This window comes from Heptranchias perlo, chromosome 3 (assembly GCF_035084215.1).
Source record: "Heptranchias perlo isolate sHepPer1 chromosome 3, sHepPer1.hap1, whole genome shotgun sequence".
NCBI classification, from domain to species: domain Eukaryota; kingdom Metazoa; phylum Chordata; class Chondrichthyes; order Hexanchiformes; family Hexanchidae; genus Heptranchias; species Heptranchias perlo.
In genome coordinates, this window is record NC_090327.1 from 60,551,155 (window position 1) to 60,565,126 (window position 13,972).

The window sequence follows — 13,972 nt, forward strand, 5'->3', positions numbered from 1 at the left end:
ATAGTCAGTAAAGAAAACTGGTTTATCTGTGTAGATTTCCACAGCCAGAGGGATCATACAAGTTTCAAAACTGTACCGCAGAAAAGCGTCTTTTATCCTCACTGATCTGATGTTCTCTGTCCTTTGGGGTAAGCGTGGGGTCAGTTTAACAGATGTTTTATTTCAATTATTCAGAGCTGAAGCATGGCATCGTTAGAATGACTGTCAATTATCAAGAATAACCACTTTTTGATTTAGTTTTATTGCTGTACCTAGATGTCATAGGAATGACTTGATATGTCTTCAACTGCAAGTTTCTTTGACTGCAAGCTGCATCTCGAGAAAGGATAATGTTCATGATGTCAAATAGCTGCTCGATTCGCTGATCTTGTCGTAAATCTTCTCCACCCTTCACAAGGAAAGGATATTCCTTTTCATCATTACCACGAATTATCAGTCGCTTTGGCTTCCTTATAGACTTCATAACTTTTATCTGGGTAAAACCACGGAGTCAGTAGTTAAGATATGTACATATTCTTACCACTGCAGTGAAAATGAGTTTGCATGAATAAAATGTGTTACGGAAGCTGGAACTTTGTCAAATTTACTACTGACAACATTTTACATTTAGATGTTACCTCAGCATAATTTTTTTAATTAAGCATTAGCTACAAACCACATTATGCTAGGCATGTGAACTCTTTTCACCAAACAGTCTCCATCTTTTTTTCGCTGAATTGTTCTTCCAAACAGTATGCAAACCATAATATTGTAATTCTGATATGAAAGAATAATACTGTTTCATGTTTTAAAATTCTAATTAAAAAATAGTTCCTGAACACTTCAGCTCAGTACAACTGAACAACTGTAAACAGGAAGTCACAAAAAAACCTATCGACATAGTGGTGACGTGCACTATCTCACTTACATTATCAGTTTTATATTTTTCTTGCACAAGAAAGACACATTTATATGTGATGCTTAGATAAAATGACAACATCGAAAGACAAAATGTACATGTACAGTTTGGATCTAGACACACTATACAACCAGATAGCGAAAAACAAAGTGCAGGTCCCTCTGAGGATTGCAGAAATATTTCTACATGTATTGGTTTCACAAATGGTATAAAATTGCAACTTTTAGAGTACATTACAAACATGCAGGTAAATGTATCCATGTTCTGTTCATAATGTATTCAATATATTTTTGTAAATTTTTGAAAAGAAAATGTTAGAAAATAAAAGAACAACTCACATTTCCAAAGGGCTGATTTGCACTTATCCTCTCTATGTGGTCTGGTTGATAAGGCCTTTGAACAATTTGTAACAAAAACTAGTTTTGACATAGGGTCCCCACCTGTAACATTAACACAACTGGTCTCTCCACAGATGTTGAGTGACCTGCTGAGTGTTTCCAGCATTTTTGTTTCAGAGTTCTAGTAGCTGCAGTTTTTTTTATCTGGAACAGTTTCCATCAGTTTAATAATCTTTACTGAGGTAGAAATCACATTTTTCTAGCCATACCACTGCATGCCTTACAAATTCCCCTTTTAGCTTTCTAATACTTTGTAAAATGAGTGCAGCATGAAGTGAAGCTAATAAGATTATCCCCAAAATACAAATGTCTGATTTCATCAATATTTGCTTACAGGTATTTAAGAATTTAAAATAGTTCATACCCTTTCATCAAACCCAGTGATTCTTGCATGGTATTCTGGCAACGGTTTGGATTTACCATCATACTGTCCTAGACAGAAAAAAATATTTGTTATGGATGGTTGATCTATGAGAGTCTTGACGTAAATAAAGAGAAAAGTCTTTTTGGGTATTATTTATTTTCTCATTCACTTTCCACTCCCCCTTCCCTCCTTTTTTGTCTTCCACCCCTAGCATTATGTACCACACCAAAGCTTTCAGGATTGGCAAGCGATCTATTCCTGGGCCTCAGCCAAGTCCTCGTTACATGAATGTTTGTAGATGTGAGACCAGCTCCCTTCTTATATGTTGGAAAATGCATAACGCCCCATGTTTCTTTCTTTAATATGTCACTAGGTGTGGGAAACGTCACAAGAGATGCTGTGTTCTACAGTACTGCTGATCGTGAACACACTGCACAACTGTTGAAATGGGTGTTTGAGGTGGTCCAAGATCAGTGAATCACCTTTATTTTAAATTTAATTTCTACTGCTTCATTTCCCTATATCCATTTCTTTCGGAATGCTCAGAAATCTTTATTACAAGAGAGAGAATGAAGTCAATGGTGTAAAACAGGATTTACAGATGATCAGAATCATTAAAAAAATGCTCCTTTTTAGGACTAAGGGCCAATGTTTCCTTTAGTGTCAAATTACTTGAGTAATGTTAAAGAGAATTAGAGCTTTTAACCTTTAAAGATTGCAAACTTGGCAGGCTCTCATGTCAGGAACAAATGTGCAACAGGAAGTGACATTTGACACTCTCTAGCCAACATTCATAAAGGTATTACTCAAGTTCCTTTCAGCAAAGTTAAAAAGATAAAGTTAAAAAAAGTTACAAACAATAAAAAGAGCAGTGTGTTTTGTTAAGAGGATGCAACTTGCCAGGAATTTCTAATTCATTCCGTAGAAACTCAGGCTTGAATTCACTCATCCATGGCGAGTACTCTTTCAGGTTCCCAGGTGGCTCCCGCTGTTTCCCCCATACACTTTTCAGGATTTCCTTTGTTGCCTTGTCAAATGTATTTGAGTTCATGTCCAGTAGGTTTGAGCCTCCTTCTCCAAAATATAGATCAAGAGCCTTCTTCAACATCTGAAGTTTTGAAAGCATGATTTAAAGAAAGATAGTGCCTTTTAGTGCACAAAACTGGTGAAACTGATAACTAGAATATTTTATATTTGTACAGATTATGTAAATAAAGACACGAACACAAAATTTCTAAAAGTTAGATCTGAAATTAATGCCGGTCATACTTTCAAAAATGAATGAAACCAATTTATAAATGCATGTATAGTTTAAATCGAGCTATGCAAACCAGAAAGATACAAGATTTGAGATGAAATTCTGATATCTGCTTGGAACCTCCTGAACCTATAACTTGTTGGATACAATCTAATTCCACAGTATCAACATTTTAAGGACATTCTTTACCCATCTTAATGTTCTTAATGCCATTTGCTGGATGGATGGAGCAGGGAACCTGCGGCTGGCAAAGGCCAATTCACCCTCAAATTTCCCTCTCCTCCCATGGTGAACAATCTAGTTTATTTATAGCAGCAGCCTGGTAACTAAATGTTGCTTCATTATTTAGGCACTAGGCAATTGTTGATCAATGTCCTCAGGCCCAAGATCAGATGCTGGGAATAAAACATTAACAATAATTAGAAAGCTTGTAGGATTTATTTTGAGTGCTTTCTGAATTTGAAATGTATTCTCTTGGCTCTCGTGCGCTACAGAAGCGTTTAAATAATGCTTATAGCATGTGAGTGGGACTAAGAGTGGTATATATTAATGATTTGGACTTAAATGTAGGGGGAATGATTAAGTAGTTTGCAGATATTACAAAAATTAGCCATGTGGTTGAAAGTGAGGAAGAAAGCTGTAGACTACAGGAAGATATCAATGGATTGGTCAGGTGGGCAGAAAAGTGGCAATTGGAATTCAATCCAGAGAAATGTGAGGTAATGAATTTGTGGAGGGCAAACAAGGCAAGGGAATACACAATAAATGGGAGGATACGAGAGGTGTAGAGGAAGTGAGGGACCTTGGAGTGCTTGTCCACAGATCCCTGAAGGTAGCAGGACAGGTAGAAAAGGTGGTTAAGAAGGCACGTGGAATTATTTCCTTTATTAGCTGAGGCATAGCATATAAGAGCAGGGAGATTATGCTGGAACTGTATAAAACACTAGTTAGGCCACAACTTGAGTACTGTGTACAGTTCTGGTCACCACATTACAGGAAAGATGTGATTAAACTATAGAGGATACAGAGGAGATTCACAAGGATGTTGCCAGGACTGGAGAATTCTAGCTATGAGGAAAGACTGGGTTGGCTGGGGTTGTTTTCCTTGGAACAGAGGAAGCTGAAGGGTGATTTAATTGAGGTGTACAAAATTATGAGGGGCCCAGATAGAGTAGATAGGAAGGACCTATTTCTCTTAGCAGGGAGGTCGATAACCAGGGGGCATAGATTTAAAGTGATTGGTAGAAGGATTAGAGGGGAGCGGAGGAAAAAATTTTCACCCAGAGGGTGGTGGGGGTCTGGAACTCGCTGCCTAAAAGGGTGGTAGAGGCAGAAACCCTCAACTCATTTAAAAAGTACCTGGATGTGCACCTGAAGTACCGTAACCTACAAGGCTTTGGACCAAGTGCTGGAAAGTGGGATTAGGCTGGGTGGCTCATTTTCGGCCGGCACGGACACAATGGGCTGAATGGCCTCCTTATGTGCTGTAAATTTTCTATGATTCTAAGAGTTTAACTCTCAAGTCACAATGAGGCTTCCAAGAATCACAATAATAGTCTAAAATATTAAATTAAATAACAGAAAGTAATGTGAATTGGACCACAGGAAGGAACCTGGAATCACCCAAATCACGTGTTTTGTGGCACTACCACCGTGCTAAATGGGATAGATTCAGAACAGATCTAGCAGCTCAAAACTGAGCATCCATGAGGCGCTGTGGGCCATCAGCAGCAGAAAAATTGTATTCCAGCACAATCTGTAACCTCATAGCCCGGCATATTCCTCACTTTCCATTATCAACAAGCCAGGAGATCAACCCTGGTTCAATGAGGAGTGTAGAAGAGCATGCCAGGAGCAGAACTAGGCGTAGCTGAAAATGAGGTGCCAACTGGGTGAAGCTACAACACAGGACTACATGCATGTTAAACAGCAGAAGCAATATGCTATAGGCAGAGCTAAGCGATTCCACAACCAACGGATCAGATCAAAGCTCTGCAGTCCTGCCACATTCCAGTCGTGAATGGTGGTGGACAATTAAACAACTAATGGGAGGAGGAGGCTCCGTGAACATCCCCATCCTCAATGATGGCAGAGTCCAGCACATGAATGCAAAAGACAAGGCTGAAGCGCTTGCAACCATCTTCAGCCAGAAGTGCCGAGTGGATGATCAATCTCGGCCTCCTCCTGAGATCCCCACCATCACAGAAGCCAGTCTTCAGCCAATTCGATTCACTCCACGTGATATCAAGAAACGGCTGAGTGCGTGGATACAGCAAAGGCTATGGGCCCCGACCACATCCCGGCTGTAGTGCTGAAGACTTGTGTTCCAGAACTAGCCGCACCTCTAGCCAAGCTATTCCAATACAGCTACAACACTGGCATCTACCCGACAATGTGGAAAATTGCCCAAGTATGTCCTGTCCACAAAAAGCAGGACAAATCCAATCCGGCCAATTACCGCCCCATCGGTTTACTCTCGATCATCAGCAAAGTGATGGAAGCTGTTGTCAACAGTGCTATCAAGTGGCACTTACTCACCAATAACCTGCTGATCGTTGCTCAGTTTGGGTTCCGCCAAGACCACTCGGCTCCAGACCTTATTACAGCCTTGGTCCAAACATGGACAAAAGAGCTGAATTCCAGAGGTAAGGTGAGAGTGACTGCCCTTGACGTCAAGGCAGTGTTTGACCAAGTGTGATATCAAGGAGCCCTAGTAAAATTGAAGTCAGTGGGAATCAGGGGAAAACTCTCCAGTGGCTGCAGTCATACCTAGCACAAAGGAAGATGGTAGTGATTGTTGGAGGCCAATCATCTCAGCCCCAGGACAATGCTGCAGGAGTTCCTCAGGGCAGTGTCCTCGGCCGAACCATCTTCAGCTGCTTCATCAATGACCTTCCCTCCATCATAACGTCAGAAATGGGGATGTTCGCTAATGATTGCACAGTGTTCAGTTCTATTCGCAACCCCTCAGATAATGAAGCAGTCCGTGCCTGTATGCAGCAAGACCTGGTCAACATTCATGCTTGGGCTGATAAGTGGCAAGTAACATTCGCGCCAGACAAGTGCCAAGCAATGACCACCTCCCCTTGACATTCAACAGCATTGCCATCGCCGAATCCCCCACCATCAACATTCTGGGGGTCACCATTGACCAGAAACTTAACTGGACCAGCCACATAAATACTGTGGCTACAAGAGCAGGTCAGAGGCTGGGTATTCTGCGGCGAGTGACTCACCTCCTGACTCCCCAAAGCCTTTCCACGATCAACAAGGCACAAGTCAGGAGTGTGATGGAATACTCTCCACTTGCTGATGAGTGCAGCACCAACACTCAAGAAACTCAACACCATCCAGGACAAAGCAGCCCACTTGATTGGCACCCCATCCACCACCCTAAACATTCACTCCCTTCACCACCACCGCACCGTGGCTGTAGTGTGTACCATCTACAGGATGCACCGCAGCAACTCGCCAAGGCTTCTTGGACAGCACCTCCCAAACCCACAACCTCAACCACCTAGAAGGACAAGGGCAGCAGGCACATGGGAACAACGCTTTCTGCACGTTCCCCTCCAAATCACACACCATCCCGACTTGGAAATATATCGCCGTTCCTTCATCGTCGATGGGTCAAAAACCTGGAACTCCCTACCTAACAGCATTGTGGGAGAATCTTCACCACACGGACTGCAGCATTTCGAGGCAGCTCACCACCATCTTCTCAAGGGCAATTAGGGATGGGCAATAAATGCTGGCCTTGGCAGCGACACCCACATCCCATGAACGAATAAAAAAAAGGGCTCATCTATTCATGAGCTCAGGCCCTCACCCCTAAAATTTCATACTCTTTCATATCTGTTGAAAATGAAATAATGCTATTTAAGCTGGTTTCATTGATATCTTTTAGAGGGCAAGGCCCTTTCCCCAATCAGATCCAGTCCCAGAAGTGAAAGAATGGCTTCCAATATTGATCTTTTGGACATAAAATTCTGATCAACTTTCACCAACCTGAACATATCTTGTTCTGAATGCTCCAATACCAGGAGCTTGCAAAGATGCCAAATTTGAGCACATCTCATCGTACGCGTTTTTAAGAAGACTTTTATTTTTCACTTTCTTCTCTAGTTGATTCTTGACATCGTCAACCCAGTCCTGTTAAAGAAAAAAGATTTGTTCTGTTGTTTATTCATAAGGCTTTAATTATTCTTAAGAAGTGTCTGAATTCAGATGTTACCTTAAAGAGCAAGTCTGGATTACTCAGCTGTTCTAAGGAATGAATGAAATTTTCAATCACTCCCCCTTTATCGAGTTTAGTTTTCAACCTTGGAGAGAAAAACATAATGTTCATGACAATACAGACTAGATTCTACAGATGAACATAAAGGACACTTAATAAGAAATCATGTTTACATAGCACTTCTTACATAAACAAACATCAGAGCTTTATACTAGTGGAGGTAAGCTCGAAGAGACAGGAGCATAATGGCTGAAAGAGTGTCCAGTGATGGTGCAGTGGACTGAGTGAGGAACAAACAGAAGCCAGGGGAAAAAGAGGAAAGGAAGATATATGCAGGGACATGTAGCTGAGGTAGGATGGGGCAAGGATAGGAGTTTTGAATTCAGTTTATTGGGCCATGGGGCAACAGTGGAGCTTGGGGCGGGGGGGCAAGTGATGGGAATGTGGGGACTATGTGTGGCTGTGGATGCGGAGCTTATCCTGCTGAATGAGTTGCCATTTTTGCAGAACAGCATCAGAGAAGTTGAGTTTCAAGTTGTCTCTTATAGCTCATCTGTCTAAAATGGGGGATCAGCCATGCTGCCCTCATTTGCAACCCAAGGCCTGTACCACTTCTAAGGCATGGATGACCCCTTGTGTTGCAGCGACCAAAATTGTGCTCAGTATTCCTGGTGCAATCTAACCAAAATGCATAAATTTAAATTAGTGAAAAATAAATTCAAAACTTGTATTAGAAACAACTTCTTTATTCAAAGGGTGATAAATGTTTGGAATAATCATTATGAGAGAAGACCAACATTAATGGAATTCAAAATGCATTGAAAGCTAGTCTGGGAGAGTTAGAATATTAGAGGGACCAGCTTCAATGGACCTAAAGACCTTTTCTAGTGATCGACTTTTCTTATGTTCATAAGTAAGCTCCCTTCTCTTCTCCCTTAGCCTTTGTATTGAGTGACTCCTCATCCTTTGTGACTTCAGTGTACATCCCTCTCGTTTGACTTCTCCATCTTCACATCTGCAGTCATACTCACCCTTCACATAAACTCTCCTACGCACACCTATGACCTCTCACTGACCTCAAGATCTCTCTCTGCTTCTTCAACCTCAAAGTCTTGATCATCAACAAGACTATTCCTGGCCTATTTCTTGTATATCTTATCATCCACATCCTCCTACTCTCCGCTAACCCCATGACCCCCAACATCTGCCTCCAGAAAAAGAAACTTTTGCACCTGCTCACTAATTCACTCTCCAACTCCCAACTCTTTCTCTCTGGACCTACATTGTTGCAACACCTCTGCCACTGTTGACCTGCTCGAATACCCTCTCACCTCTGTCTTTGACGCCCTGCCGTTCCCTGGTACAGTTCCCATCTTTGCTCCCTTAAGTTAGAGGGCTATAAACTTGAGTGCACCTGGAGTACAACTACTCCAGTCGTTTGTGGAAATTTGCCCAGGTATGTCCTATCCACAAACAAGATATATCCAATCTAGCCAACTGCTGCCCAATCAGCCTACACCCAATCAGCAAAGTGATGGAAGGGGTCGTGAACAGTGCTATCAAGCAGCACTTACTCACCAATAACTTGCTCACCGATACTCAATTTGGGTTCTGTCAGGACCACGCGGCTCCAGTCCTCATTACAACCTTAAACCAAACATGGACACAAGAACTGAATTCCAGGTGAGGTGAGAGTGGCTGCCCTTGACATCAAGGCGGCACTTGTCCAAGTGTGACACCAAGGAGCCCTAGTAAAACTGAAATCACTGGGGATCAGGGGAAAACTCTCCAGTGGTGGAGTCATACTCAGCACAAAGGAAGATGGTAGTGGTTGTTGGAGGCCAATCATCTCAGCCCCAAGACGTCCCTGCAGGAGTTCCTCAGGTTAGCGTCCTAGGCCCAACCATTTTCAGCTGCTTCATCAATGACCTTCCTTCCATAAGGTTAGAGGTGGGCCTGTTTGGCGATGATTGCAGAGTGTTCAGCTCCAGTCACAATTCTTCAGATAATGCAGTACGGTCCTGACAACATCCAGGCTTGACTGATAAGTGGCAAGTAACATTCACGCCACACAAGTATCAGGCAATGACCATCTTCCACAAGAGAAAGTCTAATCACCTCCCCATAACATTCAATGGCATTACAATCACCTAATCCCCCACCATCAACAGCCTGGGGGGTCACCATTGACCAGAAACTCTACTGGAACAGGCACATAAATGCATTGGCTACCAGAGTAGGTAAGAGGATGGGTATTCTGCAGCAAGTGGCTCACCTCCTGACTCCCTAAATCTTCTCCACTACCACAAGGCACAAGACAGGAGTATGATGGAATATTCTCCACTTGCCTGGGGGTGCAGCTGCAACAACACTCAAGAAGCTTGACACCATCCAAGGCAAAGCTTGATCTGCACTTCATCTACTAGACTAGACATCTACCCCCTCAACCACCGGCGCACCGTGGCTGCATTGTGTACCATCTGAAGTATGCACTGCAGCAACTCACCAAAGCTTCTTCGGCAGCACCTCCCAAACCCGTGACCTCCACCTCCTAGAAGGACAAGGGCAGCAGGTGCATGGGAACTCCATCACCTCCAAGTTCCCCTCCATCCTGACTTGGACATATATCATTGTTCCTTCATTGTCGCTGGGTCAAAATCTTGGAACTTCCTACCTAACAGCATTGAGAGTATCTTCACCACACGGACTGCAGTGGTTCAAGAAGGTGGCCCGCCACCACCTTCGCAAGGGCAACTGGGGACGGGCAATAGATGCTGGCCTTGGCAACAATGCTCACATCCTGAGAATGAATTAAAAAAACAAATTTTGCCGGATTTGGCTGATTCATGTCAAGCATTATCATGCTTTGCTCTCCAAGCCAAATCCTCCTATTGCTCCAGGGTTATTCTGGAAGGCAAGAAGAACGCATGTCTCCTTTTCTCCAAGACAAACCACTTTGCCTCGACCCTCCACACTGACCTCCACATGCAAACACATCATGGATTTCTTTGTTTCTAAAATTAAGACCACCCATGCTGCTGCATCTGTTGTTACCTCCTCTTTCTCTCCCTCTGCTCCTGACTTCCCCCTCACCCCCGTGTCTCACACCCACTGTACCTCTAATTCACTGTCAGTTTCTCTCCCATCGCCCCACTGCCCTTTTCAAGCTCTTCTCTTGTATGAGACACACCTCCTGCTTCTTTGATCTCCTCCCAATTCAGATTCTGACCACTCAACTACTCCTACTCCATGTTTGCCAATATTGTTTACGTTTCTTTCAAAAGTGCCATCATCCCCCTTTAAACAAAACCCAGCCTCAATCCATCCATCCTCTCCAACTATCAATCCATCTCTTACCTTGCTTTCCTCTCTATGTTCCTCAAACATGTCAACGCCTTCCAACTCTGCGCCCATCTCGCCCAAATCTGTTGGTTTGAATTCCTTTAGTCCAACTTCTGTCCTGCTCACAGCACTGGTTGCTGTCACTATTGGCACTCTGACTGTGATGTGTTATTCCTCATTGCCCATCTTGACCTCTCAGCAGTTTTTGATAAAGCTGATTACACAATCTTCTTCTAACAGCTCTCCTTCATTGTCCAAACCATGGGTCTGCTCTGCACTCCAATCCATCCAAACACAGTCAGTGCATTTCCAGAAATGGTTGCTCTTCCTGCCCCACAAAATCACATTCAGAGGCCCCTAAGAACTGTTGTTGCTTTCCCCCCTCTTTTTCATCTATATGCTAGGCCTTGTTGATACTATCCATAGGTATGGGTCAGCTTCTATATGTATGCTGATGACACTCAGCTCTACATCTCCTGCACTTCCCTCAATGTTAGGACCTTCAAACCCCACATTTAAATCATTTCTAAGAAGCTTGCTTTCACATCTTCCACCTTTGCCCCAGCTCAGCCCCATTACTACTGAACCCCTCCACTTCTCTCTGTACCTTTAAAAAGTTTGTCAAAGAACATTTTTCAACCAAGCATTCGGTGACCTCTACTAACTTTTGCATCATTCCTTTATCTATATTATTAATTTATGTTTTCCTCTGCCCTCTGTACATTGCCTTGGGATATTTTCTATGTTACAGGTGTTATACATATGCAAGTTGTTGTTAAATGAGATGCAATGTTGAAAAATCACAAAATTTCGATTCATTAGAAATATACAAAAAAAATGTTTGCATGTATGAAACAATATCATATTTTGCACGTTGAAAAGGTCTTTCAGTAAACAAGCAGCTGAATGGATAACAATATTTATTTTTACCTCTCAACAAACTCTTTGTTCCTATTGCCACTTGCAGACGGTTCAAAGGTATAGTTCTCACTGCTGATCATAAACGGGTACACAATAGCCTGTGGGTAGGAATCTGCAATCTCCTCTATGATGTGTTGCACTACATTAGCTTCTTTTTTGTCAAGTACAGCCATCATTTGACTAATCCAGCCAATGAACTGCCAGCATGGAATGGAAGACACCTGATGAATGGTTCAAGAAGAGTTATCAGAATGTCATCTGTTATTTAAGTGCTGCATTTTAATAATTTACTTTCAAATTAGTTTTATAGTGGCACGCTCCATTTGCCAATTCAAGGGTGACTGGCTCATCAGCTATTTGCTAAAAAAAACAAAGCAACTTTATTATAAAGAATCTCTGATCAAAACTGCTTCCACTGATATTTGTCTAACATTTAAAATCCGACATTGAAACCTACGAAATTGGCTCCAACCATTGTAATTCAGTGCCTCTCTACTCCTAACGACACAAAATGAACATATTGTTAATTCTTTTGTTACGATCACTTTCTTCTGGTTTCAGATCAAATTACAAATTTTGGTATGAAAAAACAAAGTTAAAAACACCTTTATTAATTCCCTCAAACACTCCCCATTTATATAACTAAAGTAGAAGTAGTTAACTCCATAGGATACCTGATGGGAGAAATGGAAAAAAAAGTGTCACACTGGTGCAGAAGGGGCTGCTCTTTCTGGGTTGGGCAGGAGCAGAGGGGACAGAACTTTACTCGGCATTTAACCATACCTAACCTGGGAGTATTTGACTCTGATTCCCTAGCATTTAAATCTTCATCTTAATAAGCACAAAAATTCACAAATAAATTGTGGTTAACTTAAGGGCTTCAGTCTCTATCAGTTTCACTTCAAGTGAGGTATTGTTTAATAAATTCCCACTTTTACGCTGTGTAGCTCCCAGCAACTTTTACAGAAACAGAAATTGAATAGTAAAGAGTAAATAGATTCTCAGTTAAATTACAGTTAGAGAGTAACAATTGCATTTTTGTTCGTGGAAACTCCGCCTTCCTCCCCCATAAAAAAAACATAAGATTTTATTCTTTGTTACAAACCGTGTGATGCTATTTTAAAATAAATCTGTTTCGAGAGTGCAGCAATTTGAACCCCAAAAGGCTGTGTCACATGCTGCTTTTATATTGGGTTTTGAATGCTGGCACCGATAAGGTGAATCTCAAACAGTTGCTGCCCACATCAAAATAAAACTAATGGATCTTTTAGGACTCGTGGCTAGGAAGACACTTTTTTAAACTTGGTGTTCCTAATCGTCCTGCTCTTCCTTAAGTCAGTAACTGTGCTGCTCTGTCGGCGGCAGCGCACTTTGGTGATGTCACGACCCAACATTATGACTGCATCACGCACACTGCCATTCTCTCTGTAGAAACTCCTTGCACTTAGAAAATCAGGATATGATCAGGCAGAGTCAACATAGTTTTATGAAAGGGAACCCGTGCATGACAAATTTATTAGAGTTTTTTGAGGATGTAACTAGCAGAGTAGATAAAAGGAAACCAGTGGATGTAGCATATTTGGATTTTCAAAAGGCATTCGATAAGATGTCACACGAAAGGTTGTTGCACAAGATTAGGACTCATGGGGTTGGGGGTAATATATTAGCATGGATGAGGATTTGTTAACGGACAGAAAACAGAGACTAGGAATAAATGGGTCATTTTCAGGGTGGCAGACTGTTACTAGTGCGGTACCGCAAGGAACGGTGTTTGGGCCTCAGCTATTTACAATCTATATCAATGACTTAGACGAAGGGTCCAAGTGTAACATATTCAAGTTTGCTGACGATACAAAGTTGTGTGGGAAAGTAAGCTGTGAGGAGGATACAAAGAGTCTGCAAAGGGATATAGACAGGTTAAGTGAGTGGGCAAGAATGTGGCAGATGGAGTATAATGTGGGGAAATGTGAGGTTATTCACTTTGTTAGGAAGAATAAGAAAGCAAAATATATATTTTTTTAAATGGTGAGAACCTATTAAATGTTGGTGTTCAGAGGGATTTGGGTGTCCTTGTACATGAAACACAGAAAGTTAACATGTTGTCCTTTATTGCAAGGGGGTTGGAGTACAAGAGCAAGGAAGTCTTGCTACAATTGTACAGGGCTTTGATGAGACCACACCTGGAGTACTGTGTAGTTTTGGTCTCCTTACCTAAGGAAGGATATACTTGCCTTAGAGGGGGTGCAACGAAGGTCTACTAGATTGATTCCTAGGTGAAAGGGTTGTCCTTTGAGGAGAGATTGAGTAAAATGGGCCTATATTCTCTGGAGTTTAGAAGAATAAGAGGTGATCTCATTGAAACATATAAGATTCTGAGAGGGCTTGACAAGGTAGATGCTGAAAGGCTGTTTCCCCTGGCTGGAGAGTCTAGAACTAGGGGTCATAGTGTCAGGATAAGGGGTCGGCCATTTAAGGCTGAGATGAGGAGAAATTTCTTCACTCAGAGGGTGGTGAATCTTTGGAATTCTCTACCCCAGGGGGCTCTGGATGCTGA

At 42.1% G+C, this 13,972-nt stretch overlaps 1 protein-coding gene across 2 annotated transcripts in view; it reads right to left on the reverse strand.

Moving 5' to 3' along the window:
* prkdc (protein kinase, DNA-activated, catalytic subunit) overlaps window positions 1–13,972 on the reverse strand; it is a 253,759-nt gene that overhangs the window by 28,309 nt on the left and 211,478 nt on the right. For both annotated transcript variants that reach the window (XM_067979911.1, XM_067979910.1), the window contains exons 74-79: window positions 11,428–11,639; window positions 7,153–7,240; window positions 6,927–7,070; window positions 2,561–2,768; window positions 1,661–1,728; window positions 252–472 (exon numbers count right to left, since the gene is read on the reverse strand). In XM_067979911.1, the coding sequence (XP_067836012.1) occupies window positions 252–472; window positions 1,661–1,728; window positions 2,561–2,768; window positions 6,927–7,070; window positions 7,153–7,240; window positions 11,428–11,639 (941 nt within the window). The remainder of the gene's footprint in view (window positions 1–251; window positions 473–1,660; window positions 1,729–2,560; window positions 2,769–6,926; window positions 7,071–7,152; window positions 7,241–11,427; window positions 11,640–13,972) is intronic.